Raw genomic sequence first — 22,003 nt, 5'->3', positions numbered from 1 at the left:
AAAAAAAAAAAAAAAACTAACCTCCATAGTTTGGTTTCTTTTTTCTTTTCTTCTTTTAAATTATAATAGTATCCGGTTATTATATACTTGGAACCAAATTGAAATTAATTTCATAATATATACAATAAATTCTAATGTGATTATAAAAATAAAAATAAAAATAAAAATAAAAATTACGACAACCATGTATTTATTTGTTTTATTTATTTATTTATTTTTATAAATGTGGGTGATTTATTTAGTTGCATAAAGGCAAAAGCATCTCATATGATTTCAATGCTATTTCGGTTTACATTATTTGTAGTTAGCCTTGTAACACTTTTGGTTGTATTTGGTAGTTCCAAATGTGAAATTTTTGTGGGAAAACGTGAAAACTTCAAATTGAAATGAGTTGAAAAATTATGATAATAATAAATAAAAAAAAACCTTGTCGCATACGCAAAGTGTGTGTAATGAGGCTAGTCTCTATATATTAAGAGGATTCAGAAAGTTAGTTATGACTTTAAAAAGTGCCAAAAATACTCATAATCTAATTAGATAATCCTTATTCTTAAAAAATAAAAATAGGGTTAAAATTGTAATTCAACAAATTAAAAAAAAAAAAAAACTAGCAGGGAAACTTTTTTCCTAAAAATTAGCACACTTTCTGTCTAAACATATGTCACATAGGTTTTATGCAATTTTTTTCTTAGAAACTAACACACACTAATCCCAACAGTTTACTCTATTTCAAATTCTAAATTTTAGTTTTATAAAAATCATTTCCTGTGTAAACTTACTAACAATTGATAAATTCGAAATGAAAAATTATATTAAACTAAAAAAAAAAAAAAAAAGCCTCATCACACGTGTGGAGCGCATGTGATAAGGCTAGTCTCTACATATTAAGAGAATTCAAAAAATTAGTTATGGTTTTAAAAAATGCCAAAAATACCCATAATCTAATTAGATAATTTTTATTTTTAAAAAATAAAAAATTGGGTTAAAATTGTAATTCAAAATTAAAAAAAAAAAACCAGGGAAACTTTTTTTCTTAAAAATTAGCACTCTTTTTATCTAAACATATGTCGCGTACATTTTATACTTTTTTTTCCCCTAAAAACTAACACACACTAACCCTACAGTTTACTCCACATCAAATCCTAAATTTTAATTTTATAAAAATCATTTCATGTGTAACCTTACTAATAATAAATAAATTTAAACTGAAAAATTATATTAAACTAAAAAAAAAGAGCCTCAGTGCATGTGTAGAGCACGTGTGATGAGATTATATATATATATATATTATTGTATGAGAAATAATATGTTCACAGTATTTTTATAACAAATTTTAAGTGACAAGTTGTTATTGGTTGTTTATGTTGAGACAAAAAAGAAATCTTAGTGTTAAATTTAAATTTGAATCAATAATAACTAACCACCTATAATTTGTTATAAAAATATTATAAAAATATTATAGGTATATTAGTTCTTATTATTGCATTTACATACTGACAAGATAAGTGTGGGGTGGAGTCACCCAAGATCATCAAACCAAACCCAAAACCCCAAAACATAAGAAAAGAAGAGCGGCGTTCTCTCAGAAAAGAGATAAGAGTAGTATGGGCTGTATGGCTTTATTTCTTTCTCTCTTACGGCATTTCCACAGACCTACTTTAGCCTATCTATAATCTATTTGCTGTTCTTAGCCGGGGAAGATTCAGAGGCCAGGCAGAGTATAGCTTTTCTCTCTCCCTCTCTCTCACTCTCTCTCTTATATTATTCGACTCTTTGTGTTCCACATACTCATTATCTCTCTTCTCCCAATACACACTCACAAACAGAGATAGATTTTGGAGTTGTGAATTTTGGAATTGGTTGGGTTTTGAGTGAATGCTTGTTGTTAGTTGAGGAATTCTTGGAGTTCATTCGTCATCAGAAGAAAATTTAAATAAATAAATAACAGGATTTCTTGGCATTTGAAGTATTGAGGTATGTTTTAGTGTCATGAAATTTCATAATTTTGCTGGAATAATAATGTTTGTTGTCTAATAGGTTATGAGAGTGACACATTATTTCCGTTGTTATTGGAAAATCATTAACTTAATGTGTATTAGAATCCTTGAAAATGAAAAAAACTCTATATATAAAGTTTCATTTTGTTTTTATTTTCTTTGTTGGGTAAACACAATTGGCTTTAGCAATTAGATGTGTGTGTGTGTGTGTTTATGTTTATGGATTTTTGATGTGGAATTTGATTGGATGCAGAGAAAGGATAAGGTGTGAGAAAGACAATAATGTCGCAGAAGATGAGAGTGGCAGTAATTGGCAGTGGGATTAGTGGGTTAGTTTCGGCCTATACTATGGCTAAAGCCGGCGTAGATGTTGTGTTGTACGAGAAGGAGGACTACTTGGGCGGCCATGCCAAGACCGTCACCTTCGACGGTGTTGATTTGGACCTCGGTTTCATGGTCTTCAATCGCGTAAGTTCTCCTTTCGGATAGGATTTTTTTTTTTAATATTTTATTTTACTTAAAAGATTAAAATAATATAAGCCAGTTATTTTAGTTAAATTGACTTTGAAAAAATAAATGAATCCAAACTAAACATATGAGTATGACAGTATAAATACTTTGATGTTTCACATTATATTTATTTTATATGTTTGATTTTGGTTCCATTGTATTTGATTATATAAAAAAATCCAAGAAATATATGATATTATTTTTTTGGGGAGAAAATTGAATCATAAGTAGAACAAAAAAAGAAAAAAAGAATGGGACAGAGAATTAAGAAGCTGAATAAATCACTTTTTTACTTTTTAGCCCGCAGGCCTATGCTATCTATGTCTGTTATCATAAAAAGTTATGGTAAGAAAATAGAAGTAAAAGTCTTCCGCAAATCTGTTTTGAGCTCCTAAAAAATGGCTCCGAACAGAACTCCCTTTTTTTTTTACGTAACAGAAAGTTTAGGCATGACAAATCTGTCAACATTTTCGTATTAAGTTTGTTGTGAGTTGTACTGGGTTTAAATAACTTTTTACAATTATATTTTAAGTTATAGTATGACGCGTTGATTTATTAGGAAAATATTCTAAGGTTTATTATACTCTAAAAAAACTTTTCATTTAATGGATTTCGATGAGACTTCTAGAATAGCATCTCGTTCGCAATCTTTAGGTTATTTCAGGGTCGATTCAAAATAGTTTAAAACTTAAATTAATTAAATTAAATGAGATTTTTATATTTACCTATCAACTAAATAATATAAAATTTATTCTTCTTCCTACTTCTTGGGATGGAAAAATATTAATTAAGTTATTGTATTTAAATTTTAAATATTTAACCTAGTCACCATCAATGGGGTCGCATTCACATGCTATTGATGTGGTACTGGTACTAAGTAGTAGCCATTCACATTGTATTGTTGTGATATAGAAGGAGCCGAATTCAATTCACATAATATTGCCATTTTTAGACGCTTACAAAACTATCCCCTATCAATTACAAAACTATCTCCTCGAATTTCCAGTACTGCCCCCATAATCTTCGGATCTTATAGATTCCTTTTTATTTTTTATTTTTATTTTTATTATATGTAAATTGGTCCACTTGTAATTTAAGACTAACTGTAAGGTGCACTTTGTAATTCAGCAAAAAAAGAAAAAAAAAAAGAAAAAAAAGAGGAAAAAAGACTAAATGTAAGGTGCACTTTGTGGCGATGTGGTCATTCTAGAATCGCTTATTTTCACTGACTTTCTTTAACTCTTAATTATCCCTTGTTTTTATTTTTATTTTTAAAAACACGGACTATATATTAAAATTTATGGCGCACATATTTAATAGTGTAACTTTATTTTCTTGCATTTTCGTTTCTTCGTCAATTATTTCTATTTTCTTTTTTTTTTCTTTTTCTTTAATTCCAAATTAATTATTTCCCTGTACATGTATTATGGGAGTGAATGGGTGGAGAAATTATATAGTCTTCTGGTGGATCATGTCACTTATTTACTATTCAACTAAAAAAACTCCTATTTATTTAAAATTGCTGTGTCAGTAATCAGTTTCTATTTTAAATTTTTCTTAACTCAGCAATTTTAAACTGACAACAGCAATTTAAAATTGAAATAAATCACACTAAAAAAAGAAAAATGAAAATAAGGACAATAAGATAATTTAATGGGTTAGATAAGTTGAAAAAACTATCAACTTGAACTCAGCTCTACTCAAGACTTTAAAAAAAAGTTCTAACCCACCAACCCACAAAGATCAACTCAGGCGGCAAGTTGGGTTGGTTTTGTTAGGTTATTGGGTATGATAGCTTGATGCACACCCCTAATATTTTAGTTCACAAACTTTTATAGTCCAATTTTTATCAATCTTAATTACAATATTTTTGCACTTCATTTCCAAAACTGAAAATGCAAAAAAAAAAACCCTGTGCACTAATTTGTACATATAGCAATTAATGTTTCCAGTGTTTTTGCGTTTGACCTTGTTTTTAAATTAGCAAGTTGTATCAATGTCCATTCTATAATTCATTGCTGGAAAAAAAAAATGTTCATTTAATCATTTCAATTCCAATCTAACTTCTTTAGTGAACATTTTTCGTTTTAAATTTAATATAATAACAAATACCATCCTCATTCCCACATTTGTGCAAATTAATCATTACAAGTCCTTGTTAGGTACTAACTTTTATTTATTATTATTATTATATTAAAATTTTTATCAACATGGAATAGTTATTTAACCTTAAAACATATGCTAAAGAATATGAGTGAAGTTCTGGAAAAGACAAGCAGTGGGAGATAACGTTTTGGCCTGCCAAATGAAGAGCTCTGTTCTCTTGGATCGCCTTTCGCCACTGCATACTTTATTTTTCCTGCATTGAGTTTAGTGGATGTCAGATGTCTTCTCTGGACAATCGGATATACTCTGTCATTACTCATTTTCCTTCAAAATAAAAGTCTTAAAGAAATAATTTTGGTAGCAGGTAGCTACGAGTATCTTTCCAACAAATTTAGCTTCAAAAAAATGTACACATATATACATATCACCTAGAAAATAAACTTAGGAAGGTACTTTTTTTGATGGTATAAAGTTAAGTCTTCACAGCCTATTTAGGAAGGAACTTTATTGTACTGTATAATGTAGCCATGTATTCAGATCTTTTCTATTTGTTTTTGAAATAAAGATGGAAATGTGGATTGTTCCTTAGTGCAGTCGTGGTAATATATACTTTAAATTCTTGACATTGCTGGCCTGAAACAGTTTGATACTGAAGACAACAAAGTTTAAGTGAGACATTTTTATTTAAATATTATATATATATATATAATTCAATTTATTGCTTCTTGATATTAAAAATGACTAATTATGTGTTTTTTCTAACTTCTATATTTCAATTGAAAATATGACTAATCAACTTAATTTGCTTGTGAAATAATCGATTTTAATTAAAATTTTATCAATTTTAGTTGAAAAACTATTTTTCCATTATATTATTTTATTATATTCCAACTTTTAAATTTTTTTTTTAAAGTTCTTGTTAATTTGTGAGTTTTCATATATGCTTATCTTGTATTCCTTATAACAAATTTATCAAAAGATCTTAGGTGAGATTCAATCAATTTTTTTAATTCTTATCTCATTATTTTTTAATTTTTTTTTTCATATTTAGGTGATATTTCTTGTATATATTTTTAATTAAAAAAATTAATACATAAAAGAAATACTATCTATAGCATACAATTTTAATATATATATATATATATATTGAAGAAAATAACATAATTTACTTTGTCAAATGCACTACAACTTCATTTAACAACATAATCACCTAACAAACTCAATTCACTAAAATTTGGAGAGAGAGTTGATCACCAATATTGAGAATCTTTTGTGTGGCAAGGAGACATAAAAAATTGAAAATTCAAGTCGTTACGAGAAATTATTCGTTAATATTTGGTACACTCAAATAATTTTAAAAACTAACTATTAATTTACAAATTTTGGGCCTTATCGCATCAAAAAAAAACATTTTGGGCCTTATTTTTTATTGGGCCTAGGTAATGGCATAAGTGGCCTTGCCACTTGGCCCTAATTATTGAACATGTAAATCTTCAATCAGAAATGGTACCTTCCCATTTTTTTTTTTTTTTTTGGATAACGGTACCTTCCCTTTTTTTTTTTTTGATAACGGTACCTTCCCATTTTGATAACAAATTTTAATTAAAGATTCTCTCTATTCAAAAGAAAAGACACACTTCTCGAAAAAAAAAATAAATGAAAAGGCAGAATTTATTTGGTCACGAATTTAACATGATGTTGCATAGAATGGACATCAAAATTTAATATGAGTTCCTTTAAATTTATGAAAATAGAAATACGGTTCTCTCAATTTTATTTATTTTTATTTTTTATGTTATATTCTCTCTATATTTATTTTTCAAAAGAAAATACACAATTTTAGGGTATAGATTTAATTTTCACCAATCTAATAACGGGTCAAATATAATTATTTATATATATATATATTATATTATATAAATGCTCTCCTGTAGTAGGATCTCTCAACGTTTCTTTCTTGAAACTGAAAGGCATCATTATTTAGCGGTTAAAAAAAATGAAAAAAATAAAACGAAGAAGAAGAAGAAGAAATAAAGGCACTACTTTGCAATGAAAATCCAGTTTTTCATAAATCAGTGGTGGAGGGTTTTAAATAGAAAGATCTAATGGACCAGAATAATAAATCAGTAGCTAGTAATGTACAATATTAAAATCAGTGGTACTATTAAGTGTTTAGGACTAAGGAGTGGATATTTATCATACGTTGCCATGCTGCGTGGTACTTTAGAATAATATTTAAAATGTCATTTTTTAAATAATATTGTAATAAGTAGTTATAATTTCTGCCTTTCTGCTGAAAAACACGTCCGTGGAATTAATTAATTAATTTTTTTTTTAATAATTTGTTTGATTAAATCTTTTACTGTGAAAATTTGGAGTTTTTACATAGGTGCGTGTTGAGTTGTCAGTGGTAGTAACATTTGATAGGTATTTTTAAATATCTCAACTTAAGTTTATGCTCTAAATGTGTTTTGTTGTTAATAATACTTTACGTAAAAGCAATTATTTTCTGTTGGAATTATAGAAAATTTTCACTACTTACTAAGGTGGCAATTAAATTGTCATTGTATCAACAACATTTATATGAAGTTCCGAACCCGCTATTAACACAACTTTTATTATTATGTGTGAATCATGACATATCACCTTAGCTTTTGTGATGATAGTGATAACATAGTATGGGTATTTTTCTCTCTGTTGGCACTCTCATGATCACTGCTCCCAGTTTCTCTTTGATCTTTAAGTCAATAATGTCAAAAACCCACCTCATTAGGGATGGAAAAATACCTCTAACTCACCCCTTCCAACCTGGTTGCCATCCCTACCTCTTATAGTGTGAAATTGTTCTCTACATCCATGCACTATACCTCCCTCTCGTATAAATGTGTTCCTTAAGTATTAGGACCTACCTTTACTTCTTGAGAGGATGGTTTAATACATTGAATGTTCGGAATAATTTCACTTAAGTTCAAAGCAAATGAAAATGATCTTGATTAGTACCAATTCATTGTTAACCTGAGTTCTTTCAGCGTTTCAGGCCTCTTTGTGTGTCATTCTTGGTTGTGTGCTTAAATTCTTGGTTGTCATTTTGTTTTTCTGTTGGGTCAAAAAGACGAGAAAATTTGCAGTTATATTGGTTTGGTCTGTTGTTTGAGGATTGGGAAATTGGACAGGTAACATATCCAAATATGATGGAATTCTTTGAGAGTCTTGGAGTTGATATGGAGACATCAGATATGTCATTCTCAGTGAGCTTAGACAAAGGCCATGGATGTGAATGGGGGAGCCGAAATGGTTTGTCAAGTTTATTTGCACAGAAGAAGAATGTTTTGAATCCATACTTTTGGCAAATGCTTAGAGAAATTTTCAAGTTCAAGAATGACGTCCTAAGGCAAGCCATTCTATTTCCAACTATAGATATGACTTTTTTCTCTTAATTTTTTAAGTGAAAAACAATACTATAGGACATCACTTTCATGAATTTTATGTGAGAAGGAATGAAGATAGGGGTCAAGCGTTTGTATATTTATTGCAGTTATCTTGAGCTACTTGAGAACAACCCAGACATTGATCGCAATGAAACCTTGGGACAGTTTATCAAGTCACGGGGTTACTCTGAATTATTTCAGAAAGCTTATCTTGTAAGGCCACTAAACCAATTTTTTCTATTACATCCTTGATCCTTCTCTGTTAATTCCCTAGACCATGATTTTTTTTTTTACTCTAAAAATGCATTTTTATAGGTTCCAATATGTGGTTCAATTTGGTCCTGCCCTTCAGACAGGGTCTTGAGCTTTTCAGCTTTCTCCGTTCTTTCATTTTGCCGAAATCATCATCTACTTCAGGTATAAACTAGCTGTATATGTTTTGTCTGTGTTTATTTTATAAAATAGTGGTAGGGTTGTTTTCTGCATATGTTGCCAATTTTTGTACTCCTGGAGTCCTCATTATAATTTTGATTTTATATCTTTGTTTGGTGCTATCTGCAGCTCTTTGGCCGTCCACAGTGGCATACTGTCAGATGGCGTTCGCATTGTTATGTGAAGAAGGTTTTTATTTTGTTCTCAGGAAAAAAAAAGAAGAAGAAGAAGAAACTGCTTAGTGTGTCACATGTTGTGTGAAATTGATATTTTGTTTGAAAAATCAGGTCAGAGAAGTGCTGGAGAGTAAAGGTTGTCAAATTAGAACTCGTTCTGAGGTACATTCAGTTGCAACAAATGATGAGGGTGAGAAGTTATTTTTATATTTCTGGTCCCTTTGTCCCTCCCTTTTGTTGCACTTGTACTTCGAGTGATCATGGAGTAAATATTTTACCAATAAGTGATAACAAATTCATATACTCATATTTGAATTGCTAGGATATCCTTATCTATATTCAATTCAGTTGGTTGTAAAACAACACATGGAAGAGTGAATGAAACTTAAAACATTGCGTCAAATGATGTACAACTAGGTGAACTACACACACCCAGGGAATAGTTACGTGTTTGAAAAGCTTTGGGCACTTGCGTTGACAAAAAGAAAAAAAAAAAAAAAAAAAAAAAAAAAAAAATTTTTCACCAATCTAATAACGGGTCAAATATAATTATTTATATATATATATATATATTATATTATATAAATGCTCTCCTGTAGTAGGATCTCTCAACGTTTCTTTCTTGAAACTGAAAGGCATCATTATTTAGCGGTTAAAAAAAATGAAAAAAATAAAACGAAGAAGAAGAAGAAGAAATAAAGGCACTACTTTGCAATGAAAATCCAGTTTTTCATAAATCAGTGGTGGAGGGTTTTAAATAGAAAGATCTAATGGACCAGAATAATAAATCAGTAGCTAGTAATGTACAATATTAAAATCAGTGGTACTATTAAGTGTTTAGGACTAAGGAGTGGATATTTATCATACGTTGCCATGCTGCGTGGTACTTTAGAATAATATTTAAAATGTCATTTTTTAAATAATATTGTAATAAGTAGTTATAATTTCTGCCTTTCTGCTGAAAAACACGTCCGTGGAATTAATTAATTAATTTTTTTTTTAATAATTTGTTTGATTAAATCTTTTACTGTGAAAATTTGGAGTTTTTACATAGGTGCGTGTTGAGTTGTCAGTGGTAGTAACATTTGATAGGTATTTTTAAATATCTCAACTTAAGTTTATGCTCTAAATGTGTTTTGTTGTTAATAATACTTTACGTAAAAGCAATTATTTTCTGTTGGAATTATAGAAAATTTTCACTACTTACTAAGGTGGCAATTAAATTGTCATTGTATCAACAACATTTATATGAAGTTCCGAACCCGCTATTAACACAACTTTTATTATTATGTGTGAATCATGACATATCACCTTAGCTTTTGTGATGATAGTGATAACATAGTATGGGTATTTTTCTCTCTGTTGGCACTCTCATGATCACTGCTCCCAGTTTCTCTTTGATCTTTAAGTCAATAATGTCAAAAACCCACCTCATTAGGGATGGAAAAATACCTCTAACTCACCCCTTCCAACCTGGTTGCCATCCCTACCTCTTATAGTGTGAAATTGTTCTCTACATCCATGCACTATACCTCCCTCTCGTATAAATGTGTTCCTTAAGTATTAGGACCTACCTTTACTTCTTGAGAGGATGGTTTAATACATTGAATGTTCGGAATAATTTCACTTAAGTTCAAAGCAAATGAAAATGATCTTGATTAGTACCAATTCATTGTTAACCTGAGTTCTTTCAGCGTTTCAGGCCTCTTTGTGTGTCATTCTTGGTTGTGTGTTTAAATTCTTTTGTTGTATGGGAATGGGATAAAACCTTGACCTCACCTTCCATCCTTGTATATGGGGAGAGGAAATGCCATTTTGCACAAAGGCTTGTTTGTCATTTTGTTTTTCTGTTGGGTCAAAAAGACGAGAAAATTTGCAGTTATATTGGTTTGGTCTGTTGTTTGAGGATTGGGAAATTGGACAGGTAACATATCCAAATATGATGGAATTCTTTGAGAGTCTTGGAGTTGATATGGAGACATCAGATATGTCATTCTCAGTGAGCTTAGACAAAGGCCATGGATGTGAATGGGGGAGCCGAAATGGTTTGTCAAGTTTATTTGCACAGAAGAAGAATGTTTTGAATCCATACTTTTGGCAAATGCTTAGAGAAATTTTCAAGTTCAAGAATGACGTCCTAAGGCAAGCCATTCAATTTCCAACTATAGATATGACTTTTTTCTCTTAATTTTTTAAGTGAAAAACAATACTATAGGACATCACTTTCATGAATTTTATGTGAGAAGGAATGAAGATAGGGGTCAAGCGTTTGTATATTTATTGCAGTTATCTTGAGCTACTTGAGAACAACCCAGACATTGATCGCAATGAAACCTTGGGACAGTTTATCAAGTCACGGGGTTACTCTGAATTATTTCAGAAAGCTTATCTTGTAAGGCCACTAAACCAATTTTTTCTATTACATCCTTGATCCTTCTCTGTTAATTCCCTAGACCATGATTTTTTTTTTTACTCTAAAAATGCATTTTTATAGGTTCCAATATGTGGTTCAATTTGGTCCTGCCCTTCAGACAGGGTCTTGAGCTTTTCAGCTTTCTCCGTTCTTTCATTTTGCCGAAATCATCATCTACTTCAGGTATAAACTAGCTGTATATGTTTTGTCTGTGTTTATTTTATAAAATAGTGGTAGGGTTGTTTTCTGCATATGTTGCCAATTTTTGTACTCCTGGAGTCCTCATTATAATTTTGATTTTATATCTTTGTTTGGTGCTATCTGCAGCTCTTTGGCCGTCCACAGTGGCATACTGTCAGATGGCGTTCGCATTGTTATGTGAAGAAGGTTTTTATTTTGTTCTCAGGAAAAAAAAAGAAGAAGAAGAAGAAACTGCTTAGTGTGTCACATGTTGTGTGAAATTGATATTTTGTTTGAAAAATCAGGTCAGAGAAGTGCTGGAGAGTAAAGGTTGTCAAATTAGAACTCGTTCTGAGGTACATTCAGTTGCAACAAATGATGAGGGTGAGAAGTTATTTTTATATTTCTGGTCCCTTTGTCCCTCCCTTTTGTTGCACTTGTACTTCGAGTGATCATGGAGTAAATATTTTACCAATAAGTGATAACAAATTCATATACTCATATTTGAATTGCTAGGATATCCTTATCTATATTCAATTCAGTTGGTTGTAAAACAACACATGGAAGAGTGAATGAAACTTAAAACATTGCGTCAAATGATGTACAACTAGGTGAACTACACACACCCAGGGAATAGTTACGTGTTTGAAAAGCTTTGGGCACTTGCGTTGACAAAAAGAAAAAAAAAAAAAAAAAAAAAACAAAGAAAATGATGTACAATTTAATCAGTAAAGCATGTAACCTCTTCCAAACATGGAATAAGTTTTGGACGTCCTAATGGAAGCACATTCCAAAAAAATTGTTTATGCATACCTCGTAACGTTTAAACATTTGTTTTGATGAATTAGACATCTTCTCTATTGGAATCATGGTCCACTTCTATCACTGAATTTTAGAGGAGATTTCACAGGTTGCATTGTGTTCTGTGGAGATGATTCCAAAGAAATGTACAATGGCTGTATATTGGCAGTCCATGCCCCTGATGCTGTGGAATTATTAGGAGATCAAGCAACTTTTAATGAGAGGAGAATACTTGGTGCTTTTCAATATGTTTACAGGTGCATTCTCTCCTCTCCAAAATCATCCATACACATGGGGTACAGCTCAAAAAATAAAAAGACACATTTATCTTGCTAAAATTCATAAAAACTATTTTTTTTAAAATTTTTTTGGGGTTGCAATATAGACTTCTTATTTGTACTCAAGAACTAATTTTTGAGAATGGAGGATGTGTATGCAGATTTTTTTTCTTCCATGTGATCTGCCCCTCTCTCTCTCTCTTGTGTGTGCATTGACGATGTCAAGCAGGGGGTGTGGGGAGGACAAGAAGAAGTTAGTAATGTAGATATTTTTTTTTTGATAAGATAGTCATGTAGATTTAATGCTTATCATATGGGGTATTTCTCTCTTCCTATAATAAGATGTCCTCATAGAGTTAATAACATATTCTGATTAAGGGAAAAAAAAATTATAGAAGAATTTTATAGTGTACTTGTTAACTGCAACTATATAAGAACTATAATGTCAATGGACATAGGAGATAGTTGCTTTCTGTTAGTGTACTCGTTAATGTGTAATTCCATTACGTTTGCTTTTTCAAAAATGAGCTGGTAAAATTGATGGTACTGAGCTCTGCTATGGTGAACACGCTTAAATTCATAGTCATTTTTTTAACTCTCTATTGGCAGTGATATTTTCCTTCACCGGGACAAAAATTTAATGCCCGAAAACCCAGCAGCGTGGAGTGCTTGGAATTTTCTTGGGAGTACAGAAAGTAAATTATGTTTAACATATTGGCTCAATGTGCTTCAGGTTAGTAAAAGGTTCCATTTGTGAAAAGTAAAATTTATATTAGTGTTCAGCAACATTTGAATGGTAGAATTTGTGCATGTTGATCCTACTTTTGTTGTATATCCACCCTCACTTGTGGGTGAGCACATTAGAAAAACATTGAACGGCTACTTATTTCCCTGTGGGCCTTACTAATGGGTTAAGGATGTTTGAAATTCTCCCCAGTAATGGAGTACAGAATAGATAACTTCTTTAAAAGCACTTTCACTATATTTTAAAATGACCTAGAGCTTACAATTGTTGAGAATGAATCATTAACAACCTTCAACAACAAGAGATACATTCTATTTGACAGAAATTGGTATAAGAATACTGTATCATCTGGAGAGAATAATATTACCTTAAACATATAAAGCCTCTTCATAGACATACCAAGAAACAAATGGTAGGCTGGAAAAAAGAAGACAACCATAATTGTAGCTGCATAAGATTAACATTTCACTTATTGAAATTTTCTCTAATCATACCCTGGAATAATTGTGCATGCAGAATATTGATGAAACGAGTCCACCTTTTCTAGTGACTCTAAACCCAGGTCATACACCAAAACATACCTTGCTTAAGTGGTCAACTGGTCATCCAGTCCCATCCATTGCAGCATCAAAAGCTTCACTTGAGTGTGATAAAATCCAAGGGAAGAGAGGAATTTGGTTTTGTGGGGCATACCAGGGTAAGTTTTCAGGCATATAAAAAAAGGACTTTCATAGCATATTTTAGGATTAAGATCCTCTTGAGTTCTTAGTTTAACTCAACCATCAATTTCCTAAAATCTCATTAATTCATGGAGTTCCTAAAATTCAATCCATTCATTTTGAAATGAGTGGATTAAATTTTATCACGTAATCAAAATTTGAAAAAATGTTGACTATGATCATTTTGGCATCTATTTAAATTGTTGATGATGTGGCAAAATTTAATACACTTATCTCGAAATAAATGGATAGGATTTTAGAAACTCTATGGCAGAATTACCCTAAGAACTTTAGAGGATCCTAATTCATAATGTTTAGAGTCGTGTTTTCCTATGTTATAGAAATTTACTGGTCATCTGAGCATGTGTGCTACTTTTTCTCAGGTTATGGCTTCCATGAGGATGGATTAAAGGTAGTGACTAGTGCTTAATAATTCTTATGAGTAGTAAAGATATATGCTGTAGTAAGGCTCTAAAAGATTGTTCTTTGGAAGAATTGTTCCCAAGCCTATGGATTTACTATGTTCACTATTTTTCTTTCAAGAATTGTATAGTTGGAGTGTATCTTACGAGGTAGTCTAATTGGCAGGCTGGCATGGCTGCTGCACATAGCATGCTAGGAAAAAGTTGTGCTCTTTTGAGCAACCCAAAACACATGGTACCTTCTCTGATAGAAACTGGGGCGCGCCTTTGTGTTACTAGATTCCTTGGACACTATATCTCTACTGGATGTTTAATGTGAGTTTAATTATTCTTCCAGTTGTTTCCTCCTTGAGTGAAATATAGACATTCTTCTAACCATATAAATTTACAAATTCAATGTTAAATAGTATGTACCCTCTGTCATCTCTTTGTCATATGGGTTCCAGACTAAGAGGAAATCGAAGTTTATCATAGTGCAAGAACAGTTATGATGTTTATAAATAGAAATTTGGAAAAAAGTTTCATGTGAAATGTTTATTTTGACTGAAACATCTGGGAGAAAGGGTAAGAGAAGGTGTTAATGGTTAATTTGGAATGCTTGGTCTTTTGGTTGAAGTAAGGCTAACCTAATCATGTGTGTCATGCTGGGCGTTTGGTGATAATGAGACTTTGGTTTACTACTACTACAATAAAAAATAATGGGTAATCATCGGGAAAATTAGTTGATTCACAAGATGACTATATTTGAAACCACTAACAAGAGGAAAATCATGTTAGTGAAGAAATTCAAGCTAGGCCCAATCAACTTGATCTCGTACCATGTCAAAATTTGAAACATTATGGAAAATTAAGAGGAGGTGAGAACAGAATAATGGGAGAGATTTAAGTGGTTTGGTGACTAAGATTGCCTTGCTTGTATCTTTTCACTCACATGATTTTTCTCTTATTGGTGATTCTAATATGATCAACTTGTTAATCAACTTTTATTTTCTACCTTTTTACTTTCTTCCCATTTTTAGTAGGGAATATTACTACTGCTTTATTGCATATTGGTAATTTATCTACTGGATTCCTGCTTCTAGTAACTTGCTTTATAGTGAAGGATTGGTTGATTGAGCCGTCCTTGAATCTCTTCACTTGCTTGATTTTCCTATTGGTAATGATTTCTATTTAATCAACTTTTCCATAAACTTTTATTATGTACTTCCTTTTGTTTTGGGTCCTATTTTCAAGTGACTCAGCCAGTTAAATCTACTCCATTCTTCCACTCTCATCTTTTCTTTATTTTATACATTATTTCAAAATTTGACAAAATTTGTAGCAAAACAGGTGTAGGTAGGGTACTATAGTCACTCTTTTGAAAGGCCTGCTTTGCTTGTATCGTGAACTATGTATTCTTTTCTTCTTGATAGATTTTAAGGGTTCAAGTTACGTCACAGAAGTGTTTAGCTAAGTTATTGATCTACATTGCACTTGAAAAAAAAAAATTTCTTTTTAACTCTTCTGTATTGTGTAACTCAGTTCATTTTTTGACTATCTGTCTTCTGATCTGAAAAATTATCTATCTCCCCAATATACTGCTTTGTTGTTTTAAGAAAAATAAAATTTACCTTTCATGGAGAAAATTGATATATTGTGTCTTGTGGTATCACAGTCTATTGGAGGAAGGGGGCACACTATTTACCTTTGAAGGAAGCATGAAAAAATGTTCTCTGAAAACTGTGTTGAGAGTTCATAGTCCCCAGTTTTACTGGAAGGTAGGCACTCTAAATTTATATCAGTATTTCTGATAAGGATGAAATGCCATATTTGGAAAGTAGCAGAAAAGTTTCATAATTTAAAGGAATAGGTGACTCGTTATATTGGCATTCAAAAATTTAGAATACTTTTGCTATATTGCTGAAATTTCTCACCATCACTGAGGAGCACTATATTGCTTTTATCAGGTAATGACACAGGCTGATTTAGGCCTTGCAGATGCATATATCCATGGAGATTTTTCTTTTGTTGATGAAAAGGAAGGTCTTCTAAATCTTTTTAAGGTAAGATAAATTTATTTGAGTCTGATTCCAAACCTCAAAAGCCAAAAATGGTCTAAGTCTCAAACAAAGTTATTTTTCTGGCATTGAATCCGTTGGAATTCTCCATGCTTATTTATTTTGCAGATTCTTATTGCCAGCAGAGATGTAAATTCCTCCATCTCAAAATTGAGTAGCAAAAGGTATATTGTGACGGGCATTCTAGCTGGAATCATGGATTTTATTTGTGATATTTAGCACTTATCTCCTCAATTGCATCACGTTGAGCATTCTCATTTGTTTGCTTCAGGGGCTGGTGGACTCCACCTTTATATACAGCTAGTGTAGCATCAGCAAAATATTTTCTTCAGCATGTTCTGAGGCAAAATACTCTTACACAGGCTCGCAGGAACATCTCTCTTCATTATGACCTGGTATAAGATAACCTGAACATGTGTTGGTTTACAAAATTTTTCAAAGTATGTAAACATTTTATATATGCACACACAATATGTAATATTTTTTTCATGCAAGCATGGATGAAAATGTATTTTGGAGGTGGGGTTGGATCTGTTAGATATATACATTCTATGTTGAAGTATTTAAGGGAGGATTCAAAAAATATAATTGAAATATTTAAGTACATAACTGGAGTGACTGAGGAATTATGTGAATTTGTTCAGCCACAATGACTACTCATCTTCCAGCCAACTATTTGTTCCTCACCATTGTAAAGAAAGCTTGCTATCGGTTGATCATTCAATCTTTTGCTGGAGATAATCTTTTGTCATTAAATGGTTTTAGAGTAACATAACATCGGTAGTATTTTGCCTTTTCTTCTCAAGCTTTTCTTGCACAGTACTAAGTGGATGTGGTTTTTAGGATTTTATGTATATGTTGTAATTTTCATAAATTGAAGTTCATAGAAAGATGTTGATTGGGGTTTCCTCTAACAAATAGTATTTCATTGGATCAATTGTGGAAGATATTCTATTTTCTTCAATTTCCATTATAATATTCCCATCAATTTTTAAAACTGATTGTGTTGGCAAGTTATGTTTTCTTTGAGACTGCAAGTTTTTTATCTGTTCCAGACTTTTAATTACGAAACTTTACAATTCCTCCTTCTTGTGTTTTTAGAGTAATGAACTATTTGGTCTATTCTTGGACGAAACAATGACATACTCCTGTGCTGTATTCAAGGTAATATCAAAACCTTTTGATGATTTATGATTAAGCAATGCAGAATATTCTTCCATGTATGCTGTAGCTTTATCTTATATTGATTAATGTGTTAAAACATTTCATAGAGTGAAGATGAAGACTTAAAGGATGCACAGCTAAGGAAAATCTCTCTTCTAATTGAAAAAGTAAGTATTCAAAAATTTCCCCCCTTTTGGATGGGTCATAATTGGTCTTTTCACTGGGAATCACCAAATTTAAATCTTTTTTGTTGTTGTAAGTTAGTCCAATTTACTCTCAACTTCAATTTATTTAGGCAAGAATTGATAAGAAGCATGAAGTTCTTGAGATTGGGTGTGGTTGGGGAACCTTAGCTATTGAAGTTGTCAAACAAACTGGATGCAAATACACTGGCATAACTCTCTCTGAGGAGCAACTGAAATTTGCAGAAAGGAAAGTGAAAGAAGCTGGCCTTCAGGTATTAACTTGATGAGTGGACCATTTGCATGTAAACGCATACATAATGGGTAATGAATATATTTGGAAAATATTGGAAACTCAAGTGCATCATGCGCAATCCATCTGTCATACTGTTTTTATTCCTCTACCTTGGTTTTACTAACCCTTAAAATGTCTTTTGTAGAATGTGTGGTTCCTACAGCATTATACTTCCTACTTTCTGGTTTTAATTTATTTTTATCTACTCAATTACCAGGACCGAATTAAATTTCTCCTTTGTGATTACCGCCAGTTGCCTAAAACCTATAAATATGACAGAATCATATCCTGGTAAGGTCCTTTTCCACTGAATTATATCTGACCATAATATTCCCCAAAAAAATACAAGGTTTTTGTTTGCATTTTTCAGTGAGATGATAGAAGCTGTTGGCCATGAATTTATGGAAGAGTTTTTTAGGTGCTGTGAATCAGTTTTGGCAGAAGATGGCCTTCTCGTTCTGCAGGTAATGATAGGGGCAAGTACAAAACTGGTGTCCTGTCTTATTTTCAGTTTGATTTTAGCACCCAAATGCTGACATCTTCAACATTTGATCTTTATCTCTAACGTGTTAGACCTTATAACATATTGCTGATGCGTAATAGTGGTTGATTTTTTCTTAGTTCATATCGATACCAGATGAACGTTATGATGAGTACAGGCAAAGCTCAGATTTTATAAAGGAATATATCTTTCCTGGTGGATGCCTACCTTCATTAAGTAGGATAACGTCAGCCATGGCTGCTTCATCCAGACTCTGGTATAGGTTTACATTTCAGTGTATTTTGTTTCGTATTGATTCTCTATGATATTAATAGAAATTTGGTAAGTGCAGTATGGAGCACCTGGAGAACATAGGCATTCATTACTATCAAACACTCAGATATTGGAGAAGAAATTTTTTGGAGAAGCAGAGGTAAATGAAGTAATCCATTGGAAAATTTTTCTCAAAGAAGTTTGTTCTAAACATGACTCATAAAAGCTGATTTTTTGAGTATTTGAGGTCTAATACTCATGCAAAACTGGTCTCACTCAGGTATAGTTTGGGTGATAGAGGGGCCTCTTTACCTAGTGAACCTTACAGAAATTAGATATGTAGTATCCAAGCACAAACTTAAAAAGCATTAAAAGGTTCCCAGGTCTAGCATAACAATTCACATGTTTGGTAAATACCAGGACTTTATTTATATTAGATCCAAGGGAAATCAAATATGCAATGCTATGCATGAAAATATGCATTTATTGATGAAGAGGTCCCGCAAACAATTTCCAAGTTATTATATTTCTCCGTAAGGAAATGCTAAAAATTGTTTACATATATGCCTCCAGGATTTATATGAGTGCATGCGCTTGACACTTACAATCGATATTAGACCCTAGAGGTCAAGTTTTTTAAACATGTATTTGGACGGTTATTTTCTCTAGTGTTGATCAGAATTCAAAAGTAGGACATGCACAAATCTTTCTACGTGAATTCCATAACTTTGTCATTGGAATTTCTATTTTCCATTTGCAAAGTTTTGCATGTTTATATTTTTGGTTTTCTTCTCTATGTTATTAAATTGCATATCTATGATTATTTTACAATGTACAACTTATTACGGCCTAAAGATGGTATCAAAGTTTAATATTTTGATGTTGTGGCATTAATTTTGTACTTTCAGAAAAATCCTTGCTCTTGGTTTTAATGAAAAATTCATCCGGACGTGGGAATATTACTTTGATTATTCTGCAGCTGGTTTTGAGTCACGTACACTAGGAAATTATCAGGTATGTTCCTTGACTTAGTGAATAATTTCTATTTGGCCATAACTCTTGTTAAATATTTCAAGAGATTTGGATTAATCTCTTATGAATTGACTTGTGGAAAATTAGGCTAAGAGAATCGCAGTCATTTTGTATCCGATGAGGGATGAAATCATTTTGTGCAATGAATGTATATAAACAACTTATTACGTCATGAGCATGATACCAAATAGAAAATCAGAGTGTTGCTTTCAGATCATGGAGATATGCAGAAAAAGGGTAAACTGTAAAAGACATCGTTTACAAGTAGAGAAATAAGCTAACTATTACGGAAATCCTGAATTCTTGACATCATATTTTTAAGGAACAGGTATCTTCACTCCAAACACAACCTTAATTTAGCCCAATTAACCATGGTAGAGATAAGTTCTTAATTGAAAAAGGAATTCTCATCTGGTGCTAGACTTGTGTAACCCAAGCTTTTGTCCATCCCAAATGGGAATGGCCTCCAATCCAGAGGTAATATCACATATCAAAGACAAAGAGGTAATATCACATATCAAAGACAAAGAGGTATAGCAAAGGGTATACAAAGTTACAAACCTATGCCAGCTAATTTAAACTCTAAAGTTCTTGATCATGCTTTTAGGTTGAAATAATATTTGACAATGGCAAGGGATAGAAATTTTACACTAGCTTAATCTAAGTGTATATGTGTGTGAAACTCTCTTTTGGAGACTTGAACTCCGGCCCTTACCTGCAACACCCTACAAACACTTATACTTATAGAGTGATCATTCCACCAAGGGTGTGTGGTGGTGTTATAATACTTTTACTATTTAAAATTTCTGAATAAAATTTATATATAATTCAAAATTTTAAAAAATCTTGAAATTTAAATATTTTATAGAAGGTTTGCTATTGATTATTATATTCTCTCGGAACCACAGTTATTAAACTCGGACTAGACATTAACTTGGTATAAGAGTCAGGTCACTAGTTCAATCAGTTGGTCACCTATTAAACCACATGGTGAATTTTTTTTTTTTTTGGGTTGAGAAATCATAAAATAAATATGAAAAATAGAAAAATGCATACCTAAATTACTAATTAATTTTTTTTCTAATAAATAAGCCTACCTATATAATACAAACTCTAGGTTTCACAAATAACAACACACTAGAAAATGTAAAGTAAAAAGATGTCAAAAAATTGTAGCTAAGTCTTTATTAAATAAAAACTTACTACATTATATTTCTTAAAATTCTTGGAATAAAAGTCTATCTTAAACTCCAAAGTCACATTCTATGCATATTACATATCTCACTTGTTGCTCTAATCTCATGGATTACAATTTGAGCCAAAACTTAAAGCTCCATATTTATTGAAAAGTCAAGAATCAATCTCATGTTTTTATTACGCTCCAAATTCAGAAAACATTATTGCAATGAATCCACAAAGGTAATTTTATTCAAAATTACAAAATCAAATGGGTCACAACAACTAGTTTGAGGTTGCATGGGTTGCGAAAAAAAAAGGTTTTACTATATTTTACTGAGTCAATTACAGAAGTGGTCGAATTTAACTACCAGACCGACTTAGGTACCAATTCACTAGGTTATTGGTCTAACTGGCTAGGCTAGGTCAAGTTTAATAACTATTCAAAACTGTTATGTCTTTCCCCATATATGTACATTTCTTTTGACTTGCTCCCATCTATCTTGAAATTTCCTTCTATGGGTTATGTTTGCGTTTCGACTCACATATATTTGGCATGTGACCTTGATATAGGTTGTATTCTCTCGTCCTGGAAATGTTGAAGCATTCAGCAATCCATATCACAATTTTCCTTCAGCATGCTGATACAATGATATTGTTTTCAAAGGAGAGAGAATAATCTTCAAATTCGTGCCTAGACAAACGGTTGTCGATTCTTTTTTTCTATTTCTTTATGTTCTTTTAATTTTTTTAAAAATAATCATGTAGCTTTTGTTTTTTCATTTCTTTTTAAAGGCATGACCGAAAAAAATATTGCCAAAGGACTTCAATTGCTTTCCTTTCTGCTTTGGAAGGGTAAATTGTTACTTATTCTTTTGATTAATAATGGGGAAGTACTATGAGTAATTTTTTAGCTTAATTGAAATAATTTAGTTTGGATTAAATTGAGTTATAATTAGTTTTGGTGATATATTCTGGAAGTTGATATCTATCTTCATCTACTTCAAAATTTATATAAGTTCAAATGTGGTTAATATGTTTTATGGTACGATCTCGAAAAAATGGTTATTTCGGAACTAGATCAATAAACCTTTGTGTTGCCTCTGCAAATCATGTGCTTCCTTGCAAACATGCTT

General features: G+C 31.5%; 1 protein-coding gene across 2 annotated transcripts; it reads left to right on the top strand.

Moving 5' to 3' along the window:
* The first annotated feature begins 1,517 nt into the window (after window positions 1–1,517).
* On the top strand, window positions 1,518–21,765 carry LOC111990399 (uncharacterized). 2 transcript variants are annotated; one of them, XM_024022174.2, is made up of 25 exons: window positions 1,518–1,974; window positions 2,251–2,465; window positions 7,787–8,004; window positions 8,149–8,254; window positions 8,357–8,458; window positions 8,603–8,662; window positions 8,761–8,839; window positions 12,153–12,300; window positions 12,931–13,054; window positions 13,583–13,763; window positions 14,169–14,197; window positions 14,374–14,522; window positions 15,862–15,964; window positions 16,154–16,249; window positions 16,373–16,428; window positions 16,536–16,659; window positions 17,366–17,428; window positions 17,536–17,595; window positions 17,724–17,885; window positions 18,123–18,196; window positions 18,276–18,369; window positions 18,527–18,663; window positions 18,739–18,819; window positions 19,568–19,673; window positions 21,441–21,765. In XM_024022174.2, the coding sequence occupies exons 2-25, from the start codon at window positions 2,280–2,282 to the stop codon at window positions 21,510–21,512; spliced, it is 2,610 nt and encodes an 869-aa protein (XP_023877942.1). In that variant the 5' UTR covers window positions 1,518–1,974; window positions 2,251–2,279; the 3' UTR covers window positions 21,513–21,765. The 2 variants fall into 2 exon arrangements, with proteins under 2 accessions (XP_023877942.1, XP_023877940.1); XM_024022172.2 differs by lacking the exons at window positions 1,518–1,974; window positions 2,251–2,465; window positions 7,787–8,004; ... (2 more) ...; window positions 8,603–8,662; window positions 8,761–8,839 and adding exons at window positions 10,580–10,791; window positions 10,936–11,041; window positions 11,144–11,245; window positions 11,390–11,449; window positions 11,548–11,626.
* Window positions 21,766–22,003: the final 238 nt, after the last annotated feature.

Source organism: Quercus suber, unplaced genomic scaffold, assembly GCF_002906115.3.
Source record: "Quercus suber isolate HL8 unplaced genomic scaffold, Cork oak 2.0 scaffold_10, whole genome shotgun sequence".
NCBI lineage: Eukaryota > Viridiplantae > Streptophyta > Magnoliopsida > Fagales > Fagaceae > Quercus > Quercus suber.
Note: the sequence above shows the minus strand (reverse complement) of the source record. Positions and strands in the feature narration are given on the sequence as shown.

Bases quoted from the DNA above. Each gene is read 5' to 3' on its own strand.
- LOC111990399 (XM_024022174.2), top strand. From the start codon at position 2,280: ATGTCGCAGAAGATGAGAGTGGCAGTAATTGGCAGTGGGATTAGTGGG. The intron at 14,523-15,861 runs GTGAGTTTAATT...GTGGTATCACAG, and splicing joins ATCTCTACTGGATGTTTAAT to TCTATTGGAGGAAGGGGGCA. The intron at 19,674-21,440 runs GTATGTTCCTTG...ACCTTGATATAG, and splicing joins GTACACTAGGAAATTATCAG to GTTGTATTCTCTCGTCCTGG.